Source organism: Primulina huaijiensis, chromosome 15 (assembly GCF_012295235.1).
Source record: "Primulina huaijiensis isolate GDHJ02 chromosome 15, ASM1229523v2, whole genome shotgun sequence".
In the NCBI taxonomy this organism is placed as follows: Eukaryota; Viridiplantae; Streptophyta; class Magnoliopsida; order Lamiales; family Gesneriaceae; genus Primulina; species Primulina huaijiensis.
Genome location: NC_133320.1, coordinates 23,638,563 through 23,657,142, shown reverse-complemented (window position 1 = coordinate 23,657,142; position 18,580 = coordinate 23,638,563). Strand labels below are relative to the sequence as shown.

At 34.6% G+C, this 18,580-nt stretch overlaps 1 protein-coding gene, 1 long non-coding RNA gene and 1 pseudogene across 2 annotated transcripts; all 3 read right to left on the bottom strand.

The window, feature by feature from the left end:
* Nucleotides 1–908: 908 nt before the first annotated feature.
* Nucleotides 909–6,953, bottom strand: LOC140959435 (ATP-dependent zinc metalloprotease FTSH 8, mitochondrial-like; annotated as a pseudogene).
* A 1,917-nt stretch (nt 6,954–8,870) lies between these two features.
* Nucleotides 8,871–11,627, bottom strand: LOC140958190 (probable protein S-acyltransferase 16). Its single transcript, XM_073415554.1, has 7 exons — nt 11,241–11,627; nt 10,123–10,215; nt 9,933–10,034; nt 9,681–9,752; nt 9,496–9,594; nt 9,305–9,397; nt 8,871–9,201 (listed from the first exon to the last, which is right to left on the bottom strand). The coding sequence occupies exons 1-7, from the start codon at nt 11,511–11,513 to the stop codon at nt 9,088–9,090; spliced, it is 846 nt and encodes a 281-aa protein (XP_073271655.1). The 5' UTR covers nt 11,514–11,627; the 3' UTR covers nt 8,871–9,087.
* Nucleotides 11,628–12,933: 1,306 nt separating this feature from the next.
* Nucleotides 12,934–14,691, bottom strand: LOC140959884 (uncharacterized). Its single transcript, XR_012172075.1, has 2 exons — nt 13,660–14,691; nt 12,934–13,139 (listed from the first exon to the last, which is right to left on the bottom strand). It is a non-coding gene; the product is annotated as an uncharacterized lncRNA (long non-coding RNA).
* Between the last annotated feature and the right edge of the window lie 3,889 nt (nt 14,692–18,580).

Here is an 18,580-nt window from a genome sequence, read left to right as displayed (position 1 = left end):
CAGCTTTATCCAGGAGAAGTCTCTCGGCCACTATTTTTAGAGCCATATCAAGTATGACTGTATCAGCGCACAACTTCTAGTGAATTCCAATTTGTGTGGCAACTATTTTAAATGGTTATAAATTATTGTTAATTAGGCAATGAATTAATCAGTCTCTTGTTAGACGGTCTAACGGATTTTTATTTGTTAAACGAGTCAACAGTGCTCATATTTATAATAATAAGTAATATTTTGTCATAAAAAAGTAATACTTTTTTCATGGGTACGTGAATCAAATAAGAGATCCGTAAAACAAAATTGATTCGTGACACCGTCTCACAATTTTTTTATGTACCATTTGCTACACACTATTTGATTTGTTTACTCATTCAACCATGAGAGCAATGTCTATACAACACCGACGTACGTTTCCTCAACTAATAGAGATTTATATTTGAACAGCAATTATACCTACATAAATTTCTGACATTTATGTTTTGCTGCTACACAAAAATNGATTTCATTTTTTTAAGCCAAGGTTGAAGAGTTTCAACCAAGGTTTGAAAAATAAACTTAACTATTTAACTAATATTATATTCATAAAAATTCTTAATATCTATCGCATATTCTATCACTGCATTCCATATTACTATTACTAAATAATAAAAATTAAAAAAAATTGAGTTGACCTGATCCGCATTGATTTTTAACTTGCTAACTTTTCTCTATATAAACTAAATCAAGCATAAATCAGATTATGTAGTGTTTATAACGATTTATTTTAAGGATTTCTGAGTTTATAACCAATAAAATGTTTGGAAATTGTAATATAGACTAAAAAACACTTAAATAAATCTTTACAAATACAACCTAATTTTGTTTAGCTGGATTCATCAAGGTCGACCGCAAGATGGATCCATTGATGGCTATAGAACTTGCTCTTTAGATTAAAAAATATATGAATTTTACGCAAAACAAGTTCGTTTCAAGTACAAACTTTAGGTGTTAGGTTTCTGAAAACTACGGTGAATTACTCACAGGAAATAGTCACCTCCACGCTCCTGTTAGCAACCAACAAAGAGACGGCATTATATCTATCTACACATACAAGTTTTATTTGCCTATCATTAAGCAGGCGCGAAGCCATGTTCAAGAGAAGATGACCCCAATCCATCATCCTGCATAGTTTTCTTACCTTCACTGGATTCACTGATTTCTTTATCTTCTGTGAACCCTTTCTTGAATCTGTCATAGTTAGTTGGCCGGTGCTCGGGAATGGACACTCACCTAGCTAGTACCTGTACCAAGTCTTCTTGATGTAATACCTCTTTCTCCAGTAATAGTTCAGCTATCTGAGAAACACGCTCTTTGTGTTTCTCTATCAGTTGAATTGTGCTATCCATTCTCTAACTTCATTGTCAATTATTGCAGCTGTTTTACTGCTGTAGGGTTTGCTCGTTTCAAAGCTATCCTCTCTCTGAGGGAACGAGAGAAGGCCAACCTTTTCAATGAAACCATAAACAGCAACTTGGGCATAGGTCATCTTCGTGACCTTCTCCAAATCATTTTGGGCTCCTGTTGAGATCCTCCCAAGCAAAACCTATTGCAGAAGGAAATTAGGTCGTATCTTGGGCAGTAGTAAGATCGTAAAGGACGTCAAAAATCCTTGTCCGCCTTCGTGTCATCTTGCATTATAAACAAACATCATAAATCTTTGTCTGATGATAGTTGTACTAAACAGAAACCATCTTTGGAAAGGCTAGCCTCGGGAAATGTAATGCATATAAAAATCTAATTTATCATCTGAGTATACATAATATACATAATCAGATAATTGTCTACATTGCAAGCTTAAATTCAACAATATCTACCAACCACTAGCTAGTAACCTAATATGTTAAAAAAAGCTGGTAACCTAATAGAGGATTCACGCTTATAAACAAAAACGAACTTACCTCCTCCTCTGCCCGTCCGCCAAGAGTCATGCAGGTCATATCAAGAAGCTGTTATTTGGTCATCAAAAGATTTTCATTTGGAACATACTGCGCAAACCCAAGGGCAGCTGTACCACGAGGCACAATTATGACTTTAAGCAATGGTTCAGCATGTTCAAGGATGGTACCAGCAACAGCGTGGCCAGATTCATGGTAAGCAAAACTTCGTCTCTCCATCTTGCTAACAACCTGTAGGAATGAATTATTTTATCACTAAATCATATCCACATTCCAAATACAATTCTATAACTAATACAAATAAAACAGTGGAACTGTGGTAAGACTTCAGTATCGCGTTAAAAATATCATATTCTTCCAGCTGTTTGCTTGTATTCTAGCTGTATGTATAAAACAAGCAAGAGTAACATACCCAGCGTGCATAACTTAATCTGACACAAGCACTGGAGAATGAGGCAACTAGCTGGGTGGCTTCAACTTAAAATACAAAATCACTAAACAACTTCATACCAATTCACTTAAGATAAATAACAAAGTTCTTGTAAGCGAGTGAATTCTGAGTTCAAGGCATGCTGCAAAATATCCACAAACTGGCAAACAACATTCATGAAGAGAAATAATAAGGAGAAAAGGATACCTTGTTCTTCTTCTCAAGACCCCCTATAACACGATCAATAGCAGCCTCAAAATGTTGCATCGTGATTATCATATTATCATTCCTCGCTGCAATTAAAGCAGCTTCATTACACACATTTGCAATGTCAGCCCCAGCAAATCCAGGAGTCAGAGCAGCTAGCCTCTTGGAGTAATATGACGATTCCTTATCAAGTTTCAATTCATTCAAATATATGCGATCTGATCACGGCCCTTGATGTCTGGCTTATCAATGGAGATTTGACGATCAAAACTTCCAGGCCTTAGCAAAGCATTGTCCAATATGTCAGGCCGATTAGTGCCAGCAAGAACAACACCACCAGAAGTAGTTCCAAATCCATCCATTTCCAACAAGCAACTGATTTAATGTACTCTCACGTTCATCATGGCTTCCAGAAAATGCCCCACGACCTCTTGCTCGACCTATTGCGTCAATTTCATCAATAAAGACTATACATGGTGCAGATTGTCTTGCTTCTTGAAATAAGCTTCGGACCCTGGCAGGTCCAACTCCAACAAACATCTCCATGAAATCTGATCCAGATATGGAGAAAAAAGGAACAACAGACTCTCCTGCTGTTGCTTTAGCAAGAAGTGTCTTCCCAGTTCCAGGAGGGCCAACAAGAAGCACACCTCTTGGAAGTTTTGATCCCAGCTCCTCATATTTTTTGGGATTTTTCAGAAAATGCACAAAACTCCATTATCTCTTGTTTTGCCTCATCACAGCCAGCCACATCTTTGAAAAAAACATACTTACAAAGTAAACACATGTTGTTCTGCTACAAATGAAGAGAACAAAATTTGCTACATCATTACTACAAAATGAGGTCTAAGAGGGAACACAAATTTAATCACGTTCTGACCTTATTTTTGGCATTTTTATCCATTTTTGTGATAGGTGCTTTCCCGATATTGAATAATCCACGACCACCTTTTCCACCAGGACCTCCAACACTAAATCCACTTCTCCGTCCCATGTAGATGAGGGTTCCGAGAAGCAACAATGTCGGACCAAACTTCATAAACTCTTGGAAAAAATTCATCTGAGAAACATATGTGACGGGAACATAATTGCGATGATCAATTCCAAGTGCTTTCTGGGTTTCCTCCAGCTTCTCCTCAAACGATTCAATGCTTCCAATAGTGAAATAATATTTATAGTGACTCACATTTCTACCGTTGGTATCACCAGGGGATGTGTTGCTGTTGGTATCTTTGTTATTATTTGGCAAATTCTTCACATATACTTTTGCAACTGACTTATTAGAAACAACAATGTGATCCACCAAACCAGGCTCAAGTAGCTTGTTCTGGAACTCTTGGAAACTTATCTGGAATTGAAACCAATAAAGGATAAAATGAAACATCTGATCCCACATTGTGAATGGATGCTTAAAATAATATGAAGGATTAAGATAGTGCACAAAATAAAAAAAACAAGTCAATGTTATATGAGCACCATCATACTATAAAACATAAAAGAAACAAAGGTTCATAGAATACATTCATAAGAAGTCAAAAAATAATATGATAGGAAGTCATAATAATGCGCTGTAAATTGATTCAAAGAGGTGTGCAACCATAATATTGCTCAACAGACCAGCCATTTGACATTTTATGAACGTTCAATGTATGTTGGATATTAGAATCCAATGTGGGTGCTTGAATAAACACTCAAAACAAAATTAGAAGTCATAGTCACATATACAAATCCACTCCAGGATCATATCGAGACTCAATATGCATAGAGGAACCTGGGTAGGTAGTGTGTTGGATGGAAAACACCAGGTGATCCGAAAATCCCAATTATAGGCATGTGGAGTGATAACTCACCTGCTTCTGAGATTGAGGAGTCGAAAGTAGGGACATGAGAACATATCCTATCAGCAGCAATGGTGTACGAAACTTTTGTAAATTAGGATTGTTCCCATGTTCACCAGAACTCGAGTCCTCTGCATTGGAATATAATAATACAATAAAAAGATGTAAAAAAGCACATAATCATTAAATGGCAAGGAAAGGAAAACACAGGTGATAACAAACTTCGATCAGGTACTTCATTCACTCTGAGTAAGTAAGAATATGACATCTCAGTTCTCAACTAGCAACAACCAACAAAAGTTAAAAAACAAAACATCAAATTAAATAGTGTTCTAAAGCAACAAACCGTGTGTTCATTAGTCACCATAAATTATGGTGAGTTCTCGAATACCTTTTGCCTAAGATTTGTGATTGCTTCCTTCGGGAATTTCTTTCTTGTTCCTCGGATAATAGTTTTCATATTCTACAAGCACCACATTTCACAAATCAAATATCAATAAAAATAAGTAACACGGCATACTTTTTGAAAAAAAAAAAGAAGGTAACAGCATACGAACACGATAGTCAATGTTCTTACTAATTTTCTTCGGGGCACCACTGCAAAACAGCCTTCGAAGCCTCAGGCTGCCAAGAAGCGACTTTGATTCCTTCAAAATCCCACAGTTCTCAACATGCTTACCAGCTCCAACGGAAGCCAAAAATCTCCTCGTAAACCCTAACCCATTATCCGTGCGTAAATTACGCCCATTTCCGTTCATCAATTCACTTAATATCGCCGACCTCACTCCATAAATACCGGAAGTAGCGCCATCCTGCCCGGAAAATATTTTCAAACAAGGAGTAACAGAAAGACCTAAAATACAATTAACAGTAAGACACCAATACACATTTCAGCTTTCATTGAAAATCAAGTTTATGAGCTTACTCGACTGTATGATTATCGATAAATATAGCGTCCGACTCGAGAAAACATTGAATCGGCTGATCAGAACATGGAACTTTGATTGCAGTGCGAAAACAAATCCTAACTGGAAAAATCTTACGACGGCGTTATAATCTGTATACAATACGAATTGTTAGAAAAAATTTCTGAGAAAGAATTCGTGATACGTTCGTTAAACCGTTTGGTATCGACTATCGAGGGAACTTTACACATCGTAGGAAACGGAGAAAGGATTCCTCTCCTTTCTGGTAGCAGTGATAAAAAGTTAGTTTGGTCAGTTTTCCGCAGGCCGGCCCAATAAAGGTAACTCGAGCAATGGCCCACTTTCGTAGTTGTTGGGTTTTTTTTTTTAAATACAGGTTTTTTGTTTTTACATATAAACAATAATTTTAAAAAGTTTATTTCACTTAATATAATAAAAATAATTTTATGCTCGTTAAATGTTTTGTTAAACAAGAATTTTAAATTGCTTAATTTTGATATTTCAAAGAACTTCTTAAATTGTAAAAATCCAACCAAATACTAACACTTTCGAATTAAAGTAACTCAATATTTTAACAAGTTGAGATCGAGCTTGAGCTTGAAATTTAATACTGGAACTTTACAAAATTAAAATAGAGTCGAGCTAGAGTCCGAGACAAATTAAAATGGGACAATTTTTTTTTAATTTCTTTTAATAATTACACAATGGAAATGCATTTTGGAAATTAAATAATTTATAAAGTACTCATCATGTAAGAATATTAAAGCAAGAAAAACAATATGACAGATCAGAAAAAAAATATAGTACACAACAGATGAGTGAAGAAAAGGAGAGAATTTTGAAGGCTTCATAATTTACAAAGGCTGTCAATTCCCACACACATTGCTGGTTACAGCATAAGCTCTGAAAAGAACTGCTCGAACTCCTTGTCTATCGTTTGTTTCTTCGTTCCTTCTTCGATATTATCTGCGCCTGGAAGAACATATTTTCATACCATGTGAACCAGCAATACAAAATCTTTTATAATAAAAATCAATTTACCTTGATCAACAGACCACCTTCCAGATGAAAGAACATAATTACTAGGAGCCATCCCGTTTGAATACAGCAAATTAAAAAGTTGTTTCTCGGCATTCATGTCATCGTTTTCATCTTCAGATAAGCTACATTCAGCACGTCGTTCAAATTCTAGAAGGTCATCATCATAATTTGATACACTTATGGATAATGATTCCGCATAGCCGGAACTTAATTTGGTAAATGATCTGCTCTCTGTAGAATCAAGACCCACGTCAGAATTCAAGCCACCCCAACTGGCAGATGAAGTTGAGGGCTCGTTAAATGGGTGTTTGTTTGGTAGTATATTTGGAGTTTTTGCTTCAAGGTGCGCGCACATGATGAAATCTGCATCCCCTTGGAAGCTATTGCTATCTTTTGAAGATTGTACATCTGATTCGCCTCCTCTGGAGCATATGTTAATTTCAAACTTCTCACTCTCTTTTCTGGAATCGCGTGAAGCATCATACTTGAGGATTTGATCCCCACGTAGTTGTTTATGCAGAGGCATTTCAAGAAGTTCGGCTGGAAATTTTCTTTTCTTGTATGCAGTGCAGGTATTCATTACACTATTGACAACAAAATGGGGTAGGTCTCATTAGCTAAAAAGGCAAGACTTGAGACTCGTTGCAAATATGGACGAGGTAAGAAATTTTCTTGGATGAATATAAGGGTGTGATTAAATAGGTCGGGTGGTTGATAAACTGAATCAAGAACACATGAAAACCAAGAATTATATCAGCTGCGAAGCTGATATTTTAGTATAGAGAGATAAATTAAAGCAAAGAAGCTCGAAAAATTTATGTGGAACCATGAGTTTACGAATCAATAACACGTTAACACATATGATCTATAGGAAAATCAATTCGCCCCTCTTCGGATCACACGTCAATGACACTGGATTATCACAAAATCTATCATAGAAAATAGAAAAAGATAACAGAAGAAAAGATATGTTCCATATCCAAGAAATTAAAAATCACTAACATTTCACTATCATCAGCTAACCGATTCCTAATCAAATTAATCGCAGCTCACTATACATCCGACCACACACACACACACACACACACACACACATTTTTAAGTAAAGAAAGAAATATACAAAAAGAAAGGGAAAAACCCATAAACCAAAGCACATATTAATTAACCATAAAATCAAGAAACAGAGAGAAACACACGAAATCTGAAAAGAATCCAGACATCAAACCTGTTTATTTCATCTGGGCTGCTCATATTCTCCTCAAGTTGGAGTGTAAAAATTTCGTTTATTTTGACCCTTGCCGCAGTGCTATGTAGAGAGAGAGATGGGGCTCGAAACTCTATATAATTTGATAATTGAAATAAGATAATAAACCTTTGAATCTCGAAGTAGCAGAGTGGAGGTGTGGGGGGCTATACTGCAATTTGCAATATGAAATTGATAGAGCATGGTCCGTCTTTTGACCTTATCCTTTCGTGAGTACGTGTACACGTGCCACCCCACGTGCTAGTATTTTTGGTTTGTAATAAAATTTTGGACCAAGGTAATAAATCATTTTTTCCTAATAAATTTATACGTTAATGTAATAATATGTAAACCATATTGGATAAATTTTGTACGATAAGTTCGTTCGATCCCAAAAAATGTTGGAAAAGGAATCAGATTGATATTTATGTATATATATGCTGTTAATAATTGGTAAATGATTGATTATTAAACCATATATATGGTCATGAAGTATATTATTTTGTTATATTTGTAAAAATAAAAGTATTGTGATAGAGATTAAATAAATAAAATAAAATTTGATATATTTCAAATATCAATAATAAAAATCTCCATTTAATAATATAAGTATAGAGTATATATTAGCTAGTCGATGTACACGATACATTTACAACATGATGTGTATTTTAGTAATGTTGTAATTATTTTGATATTGGGATTTGTGTAGGATATGGAATAATATTAATAAATAATAGTATGATTAGTTTGATTTATTAAATATGAAATATCAATATAAATTATGATTTTGTTTTTTAAATAATTAATATAGATAAAATACAAATGATAATATTATAATATTATTCAAATGATTTGATTGATGCATTATAAATAATTACACGCACGACTCTTTATTCATTTGAGTTTCTAATGTGAAATTCCAAACCTAATTAATTATTCGATTCTTCTTCATGAAGGTTGATAACTTTTCAAAATTAACTGCATTTGGGGGCTCCAGAGCAAAATTTTGAAAATGAAAAAGGGTACCGATCGATGATTATATTTCAAAACTTATTATGTATCAAAAAATGCGAAAATTCTAAATTTAAAGGATGTTATTCGTTTGCACTACAAATATTTTTCTTTTTTTATAGATTAATAATTTAAAAAGAAATATTATTAAAATGAATATTCTTATTAACAATATGTAGAAAACTCTGGCGATATTTAACCAAAAGAAGTAAAAGGATCGGACCAAGAACAAATATACCACAAGCCCAAACTTTATTTAATATATTTTTTTTATTAATTTATTATAGTCACCTCAGAACTCCACGCACGAAAACATACAACATTTAAGTTTCCCAGTAATTACCAAACACAAGTTGAACAACAACATACACTGATTATATATATGAGAGTAGCATGCTCACAACAGCTTATTATTATTAGTCGTTTCGCCAGACGGGTCGACGGCGGAGGAGTACCGGGCCTATTTTGGAGTGTGCGGTTGGAGGAGGTCGTCATACCTTGTTGGAAAACGGAGGCCAGTGCCGATATGTTTGGTCGTTGGGCGTATCCAGTCAAGAACAGTTGGTCCCAGAATCTGCATGCACCAGTCGAACGTAAATGAGTTCAAAATTCAATATATTTTCTGATCTTGTCCGAACATGACTTTGTTCAATTATAATCATGGCATGCATGCTTACCGATCTCATATTCTTTTGTGCACCAATATCGTAAGGATTTGAATAGACGGGGCCTCCTTTTTTCACGCACATTGATCTCACGCCTTCAAAATACTGCCAAACGAAGATTAATAGATCGATCGAGATTAGTCACGAGTCAATAAATTTAACCAATGGTTATAATAAGAAAAGATAGATATGGATAACAAAACCTCAATTTGAGTCTTGTTGAGGGTTACAAGATAGATGTTCCACCAAAGAAGAACAGCCAGAACCAAACATAAAGAGATCAACGATAACCCCGAAATGAACTGCACGGTTCATTAATATATTAAGCGAACCGAAGAACACAAGAAAATTTAAACTACAAGAAAAGTATTCGAGCACGAAATATTACGTATATTATCCTGAAAAATAGTTTATCAGCATCTTCTCCATGATCTGCAGTTAAACAGCCGAAGAACAAGACCTGAAACAAAACAAGGTCTTTCCTATTATTATATGCCGACAAGTTAAGTGGTTAAGTTCCCGTCTATAATATCAATATACGAATATGTTGACAGTAGAAGGCGCTCAATCATACAAAAGCAATCACGAGCTAGCGATGTTCCACAGACAATATCCAGCAGATGGAAAGAAGAAAATGTACCAGGGAGTATAGACATGCAACCTCCGCATACACAACGAGCACGAATAGGTACTTATGATTTGCATGCCCCACACAATTATTTATCCAAACGCAATGGTGATCCTAGCATCAAGAAGCAGCGCTTTAAACACATTATCTAATTAGATCAGATTTGAGTAATCAAGAGAATGAGAATGTGAACCAGGCGTACCATACGTAAAACGCATCTGTTGCATATCCGGCAATGATGGGTCCGGGGAGGCTTATAATGAGAGCACTTTTGACAGAATCTCACATCTCCACCCTGAAAAGAAAAATCATACAATCTTCAGAACCAGCAAGTTTAATATCCATCAAACTCAACTTTACTATATAGGCGATCACATTGCAAATGCTATTACATGATTTCCGGATAGATCAATTGATCTATAGGCGAACAATATTATGTCGATAACGTACACAAAATAACATCGAAGAACGAATTTATTGCACAAAAACACTAGATCGCCGAGTCTAAACATGATGCCGGTGACTTATGATGACGACCTAGATCGCGACAAAATTAATTCAAGACCGAATACGACAATCGCACGCTTCCGACAGCATAAAAGGCCATATTAACGCAACAAATCCAAACGACGACACCAAATAATAGATCTTTAATGAAGTAATTTGATTGATCTGAATTCAGAAGATCATGCATTATATCAGATCTTGCATGCATATATGTATGAGTACTATTTTTTCCCAATTGATTATGTTTTATATATTAACTGGTTCCGCCTGCATGTTTCCGAGAGGAACGAAATACAAGATTCACTTCATCACAGAAGTGATTTATGTGGAGCAGAATCGAATGCTACCAGCATAGACAATCAGATTTAATGTAAAATTCTGCAGCAGAACCAATCAACCCTGTGTAGAATATTAAGTGAGAAAATGGACAGAAAAATATTATTTCCTCAAATTTAGATCTTAAAACCTTCGATCCAACTATTTATGATTTTAAATAAGTCGATCCACTGAATATAATTCCGAAAAAGGTTTAGAAAAAACAAAACAAACTCACTCTCAAAATACTTTCCTCAAATTTCTACTTTAAATGAAGAAAACAACATTTTCGAAAAGGGAAACCAAGAAAATTACATCACAAGCTTGAGACATTTATAAAAACTTTTAAAGTACCGTAAAAAATTAGATAAACGCCACAGAAAAGTCATCTTCAAAATCAACGAAGCAAAAATATCCATTAACAAAACATTATATATACATGCAAGTACGAATTAAAAAAATATATGCGACGAATATCACAAAATAATTGAAGAAAACCTTTCGCTTTATCTCTTTAACAGCTCTCTGAGAATTCTCAGAATGCGGCACGAACGATGCGGGGACTCGACCCGGGTCAGTGAACATGGCGAGCCGGTAAGAATTGGCGAACACAACAGCCAAGTACGTATAAACGACAGCATTCAACATGCCGAGAGATGAATCCAGCCCGAACCACCTGTCGATGAACACCAGCATCGTCATGAAGTAGACGCAAGTGAATACAGCCATGACCAAACCTACATGAAACGCGAATGTGAACCCACGGGCCATTTCGAGTTTTTTTCGCAATTAGTTTTTTCTAATGTTACGGAAAGCAGTGAGGAAGGCTCCCAACGGCGGAGCTTTAGCGGTGGGTAGTGAAGTTTCAGCAATGAGTTTTGGGTAGAGGAGTGTAGTAGTAAATAGGAAGTAAGGTGCTGCTGGGCGGCTTGTTTAGTTAGTTCAATGGTGATGCATTTGAGGTTGTCTTTACATATCAAAGGTCTTCAAATTTTCTCACCTTATTTAATTTATTGTCTTTTTTCTACCAGCTTTTCTGGCTTTATATATATTTAAATTTAAATTAAAGATAAATTAGAGAAAAATCCCTAATATAAATTTAATTTAGTTTTTATTTATATTTGTCAAGTGAATTATATATAAACCGCTTTTATTGGTTTTTAATAATAAATACTAATTTTTTTCCTTTTAATAAAAAGTTTAATATATCCAAACAAATATTATTATTAAGACTGAATTATTTTGGGAAATATAATATTGTCACATAGTAAATAAATTGGAAAAAAAAAACTTTAAAATGTTGGACCTCAATGGTTACAAGTTAGGTCTGGCTTTTTCCATACCATACATATGTATATAGCAAGAGTATTGAATGAGTTTTGGAGTATCTAGACCACCTACCTTGTGTTGTATCTAAATAATATATTATATACATAATTATAACGCGTTGTTATTTGAAAATATATATATGGAACCTTTGACTCACAATGTTAAATTTTTTTATCATTGATCAAACGTCTACATACTCCACTAACTCACACATCGTCTGAAGCCTGATCTTATATTCTCGTTATATTGGCGATTGCTTTATTCGTATTGTTTGATTAATTGAAAAACTTTTATTTATATGAATCAAGATTATAACTAATTTGAAGCATAAACATTTTCGTTTTCCATTGGAGCTTGCATGTTGATCTGTTTACTTCATTTGAATATTCGAAGAAGATTTAAAATATATTAAAATTGTATATATAGCTTATTGTTTATTATAACCGCTGTTGTCTTAGCAAAGTAATAAAATGGGGTAAATAGTTTTTTTTATTCATTAATTTATTTAATTATAGATTTCGTTTTCTTAGTTTTTGAAATTAGTTTTGGAATACTAATTTTTTTTTTTTTATTTTGGTTTAGTTAGTGATGTCGAAAGAATACTGATTGATATCGAAAATTGACGATTTAACGGATAACATATCAATTAGACCAAAATAAATGAAATTAAAATTCCGTATTACCAAAACTCAATTTTAAAAACTTTATAGATCAAAACTAAAAATTAGACAAATTGATTGACAAAAAAATCATTTTCCTAGTAAAATATTTAAATTTCTCGAGGCTTATTTCAAGAAACATCGTGTGACTCGAATTTTAATCAGAAAACTAACACTACTTGCCAGAGTAAAACATCACCAACTCGATTAAAAATCGAAAATTAAATAAATGGAAACGAGGAAATTAAATGAAAAATATTGTCATATATATTCGACATTTCGAAATATTAATTACATCGTCCAATTCGTGGCCATCATGAACCATAGCAGCTTCAATTTCTCAAAGCGGGATATCGAGGCCTTTCCCCACATCCACACCAATTATCTGAAGCAGTCCTTTGTTCAAAATCTGTACAATATATTTAACATGTCCAAGAAAGAACAAACTGTTTATAAGACATTATCGGATGACTCATAGGACAGTTCAATACATAACGATGGATATGAACTCTGATATGATTGAGATTTAGATCTAACTCAATTCCAAAAACCGACTCAATTAAGAACCTTCTCCAAATGCAATGTTAGACTATTCTGGGACACACAAAACCACAGGGTTTCCTGATCATTACTGTAGAAAATATTTTATATGAAAAACTTGAACTAATTATAAATATATAGACAATAATTATTTATTTCTTAAGGGTTTTCCAAATGTAAATTGAAAATTACGAAACATTGCGTGTATATATACTAATGGACTCTAGGCAATAAATGTAAAAATGATTTAAAGTTAAGTATGCATTCAAACTCCTAATACTAATAATTAAACTACTTTTTTTTTCCCACAACTAACTAAAACCCATGTCAAAAATAGTTTCGTAACTTTATTTAAATAATAAAACACGAACAAATATTCGAAAACTGACCAATTCAACTACAAAAACCATAACGATGCCGATCATCCCAGCTCTGGAGTTCCAAGTTTCAGCTGTCCTCGTGAAACCCAGAAACGGGGCATCGTACTTCGGTTCTTGTCACGCCCCGAGCCCGGGCCCGCGCCTGCGTGACTGCACAATGGGCTCCTATAGCAACTACTTCGTATTCGTCCTCGCTTTTACGAAAATGATTAACCCAAGTTGCTATAGAAGTCCATTGTAAGCCATTATAAACTTATTTTAAATCTTTGATTTTTCAGATGTGGGACAAGGGTATCACAATCACCCCTCCTTCAGAACGCGACGTCCTCGTCGCGGCCTGACCCCTCGATCCACCAGCACCGAGAATCTAGAGGTGGCTCCTACAGGTTCAAGAGGTGGCTCCCGTCATGTAGCACTTTGCCCCGCAGGTTCAAGAGGTGGCTCCCATGCACGTAGCACTTTGCCCTGCATAGCACTTATTTCCCTGTGTTCCATGCCGGTGACCGGCTCTGATACCATTTTGTCACGCCCCGAGCCCGGGCCCGCGCCTGCGTGACTGCACAATGGGCTCCTATAGCAACTACTTCGTATTCGTCCTCGCTTTTACGAAAATGATTAACCCAAGTTGCTATAGAAGTCCATTGTAAGCCATTATAAACTTATTTTAAATCTTTGATTTTTCAGATGTGGGACAAGGGTATCACAGTTCTTCCTTCGATAGTTCCACCTGAAATTTATATCACCACGTAATTTGTATGATTATACAATAAAATTTAAAAAAACAAGAATGGAATTAAAGAATTAAGCCTACGCCGGGGGGCAGCTTGGCGGCTTGAATCTGGAAACAGACCCGTTTGCGTGAATATGGGTTACCCTGTCTTCGAGACTGGAAGAGTGAAATTTCGCGGTGGGTATGGGGATTACTTTACTTGCCGGTGCACCGGCGGAGAGGAAATGGGATGATAGTGTGTGTGAAATTGCCATTTGGAAAATTGTGGCCATAGCTCTCCTCCCAACCTTATCTACGTGTACATTCATGCATTCTATGACATCCACGTCGCAGGAACCCATTTAGGTCTTCGCTCTGTCAAATAATTGTCACATTAAAAATAAAAAAATTCATTCATTTGTCCACGATCAAAACAATTCTTTTTTCTTTTTTTATAGGCCTCTTACCTAATTGAAATATTTTGATAAAAATTTTTTTGTCATTTTAAATATTAATTACAAACAATTTTTAAAACATATAACATAAAATTTTAAATAATATTAATTGCAAAATATTAAAAAAATTTAAAATAATATTTTAAAATGTGTGAGAGAGAGTGTGTTAGATGTCTTACATGAATTTAATTAAATTTTTTGAAATTATATATATGAACTTGATAATCCTCTACTTGAACTAGCTCCTGTTCAAGTCCACAACCGAATAACAACAAATAACATGAAATAATTTAATAATAACAACATTAGAAATATTAAAAACATCTTTAATATTAAAAATACATTTAAGACATATAGTTTTGTCATTTAAAATGCATTTTATATAACCTTCATGATACATCTAACATGATCCTTATTTGTTACTCAAATATCGGTCGCAGCAATCTGCTCGATCTTTAATAAAAATATTAATCTGTTTTAATAATTAGTTACCTGCATACAAGACATTGAGAAATATTAATTATGGAATTCAACAACGCGTTCCATTAATTCATCACTCAATCTATTAATCATAAAAAAAAAAAAAAAAAAAAACTAAAAATTTATTCATATCAATTTGAAATATTTTAATCACAAACATTTTTACTGATTAATATTTTTTTTTAAAAAAAATTGAAATGTAAATCAAATTGAACAAATTTTTAAACAATATTTTCTGCTGTGATTGATCAAGAAAGTGTGACCGAGGGAGGTAAGCCTTTTAAATCCATGGGAAATTATGTAAAAGGCATTGCTTGCAGAGGCAGACACAGTGCAGTAGTAACAGGTGAGCAATGATTTCTTTGCTGAAATGATCTGTTGAAAAATTCGCTATATCATCTATAAATGAATTTTTTTTCATTGTATAATCAAATGCTGGTGTGCTTCTTACTTTTGGCTGGGGATCTTAGCTTATGGCCAGTCATATTTGTTTTGCATTTCATTTCTTTAACATCTTGTATTTTTACATTCTTAAAATTATTTTCATGCATGCCTGCATAAAAGGCTTCCTCATATTCGTTGGCTAAATCAGAATTATCATGCATGAAAGGCTTCTCAATAACGAAAGAAGCAATTTAGACAGCTCTGATAGAAATTTTAAATTATGCAGTGTGGACAGGGGAATACCGATGATTCGCTGAGACCAACCTGTGTCTCTTTCCTGTCAGATAGAAGCAGTTGCAGCTGGACTTTGGCATACGGTGTGCATTTGTGCAGATGGCCGCGTCCATGCGTTTGGTGGGAATCAGTGGTTTGGGAACCAATTCCGGACAGGTATTTTATTGCCTTTTCTTATGCTGTTTCTGATCCTGCACTACAAGAATTTCTGCATACAACAACACACATACGACAACGGTTTTTCACAAAAACCGTTATCGTATGCTTTTTAACAACGGTTTTATCGAAAACCGTTGTCTTTTGGGGGTCAAACCGTTGTCTTTGGGGGGTCAAAGACAACGGTTTTTGTGATCAAAGACAACGAACCGTTGTCTTTGAGCGTTTTTTTTGAGTCAACGACAACGGTTCTATGAACTGTTGTCGATTAGCGTGTTTTTTTTGGACAAACAACACGGTTTGGAAAACGTTGCAATATTTAGCGACGGTTATGAAATAACCGTCGCTACATTTAGCGACGGTTTTTACCGTCGCTAAGTTTAAATTCGCGACGGTTTTAACATAACTGTCGCTAATTTTAGCGTGGTTTTTTTGACAACCAACAACGGTTTTGGAAAACGTTGCAATATATAGCGACGGTTATTTCAACAGCCGTCGCTAATTTAGCGACAGGTTTGTCAAAACCGTCGCTAAATTTAGCGACATTGTTTTGAAATAACCGTCGCTAAATTTTAGCGACAGTTTAAATCCAAACCGTTGCCAAATAAAAATATGCGACAGTTTATTATATACCGTCGCCAATAGCGACGTTTAACCAAAACCCATCGCAAACTGTCTATAAATATCTCAATTTTCGTTCTATTTTCCTTCACAACACTTAAAATTTTTCTCTTTTACACCATTTTATTACTTCACACAACACTTAAAATTTTTTTCACCACTTCATAACACTTAAAATTTTTCTCTCTTACACCATTTCATCACTTCACAAAACACTTAAAATTTTTTTATCTTACACAATTTTATCACTTTCACACAACACGTAAAATTTTTCTAACCACTTTATAACACTTAAAATTTTTCTCTTTTACACGATTTTACTACATCACAACACTTAAATTTTTTTTATTTTACACGATTTTAGTTTGGATTATTAGTTTCTTTTAGATTTATTAAATTATTAAAAGTATTTTTTTTATTTTTCGAAACAAATTAGCGACGGAACTCTTGAAAGATAACCGTCGCTAATTTAAAATTAGCGACAGGTAGAATTAAAGACCGTCGCTATTTTTATTTGCGACGGTTTTAAGAACCGTCGCAAATTTGATCTACCGCAACGGATAAAAACCGTTGTCGTTGAACGGACTTTCAACAACACCCTCAGTTACAACAGTTTTTAAATGGCTACGACAACGGATAAAATCCGTTGTCGTTTGCCGTTTTTTTAGTAGTGCTGGTACGAGTTTTTGTCTATTCTGTGTTTTTAGAAGTTCCTCAGAAACCAAATTATTACCAACTACCCACGGTGTGAAGTTACATTTGCAAAGAGGATTAGCTACAGGAATGCATCATTCACTGCCCTATATGAAACTGATTAAAGATAAGTCAAATACGAAGAAAAAGGGGGAATTAATGTGTTGTCAGAACTCTTTGTGGATACTCTATGAACCAGTTCTAGAGTAGATTGGATTTGTGATTTCAAATACTTGATGAAACGCACAATTGCCGTACTGACAGATATACGAATTGCTCCAGTTTAACACTTGTCCTGATTTTATCTTAGGTTCTCAGCAACTTCAAAGCTCGACCATACCCTTGCAGTAGATCGAAGAGGCGAGAAGTTTCTCACGCGATTGATTTTCTGGTATTCAGTGTTGACAATGATTTTCTAAAGTTTTGTGTGGGGATTGAAGAACATGCTTCACTTTAAACACTTTCAACACATATCCTCTAAATGGCATTTAAGTTAAAAATATCCCCTCTATATATTATTTCTATAATCATTGGAGTAGATGGGAAGTTTTAACATAAATAGTTGTTATAAATCACTGACGAATTCGTTTTTTTTTTTAAAAAAAATCCACTAACGAATTTATTCAACATACATTCTTATGAATTTACTCGTGAACTTAATATAATCTTACCTAGGACCCTCCCGGTCGCAATTTGTTTGCTGTATTCCGAGTGCGAAGTGTTATACGGGAATGATGAACAAGATATGCTTACCTACCTGATATATGAAACCGCTGAAGTATGAGTCTGTATAACGTAATATCTAAGCAATTTTTATAATAGACCACTGGTTGTTACAGGTGATGTATATTGACTTGCTATGAATTGTCCCTTCAAATGGGATTGGTAACATGGTGAACGGTTGTCAAACGCAATGGACATGCTACGATAATATTTTCCACTACGTGTTTTTGGAGATGATGGTGAAATTTTTAACTGGGGCCGGAATAAATATGGGCAGATCAACAACCTCATGTCATGTTTTTTGTTTACGTTCATATTTTTTTTTCTCTTCCAACATTTGCCTTGTTGGTTCTACTAACAGCTTGGCCTTGGAGACGTTTTTGACAGGAGCATACATTGCCCAGTAGTTACCAAA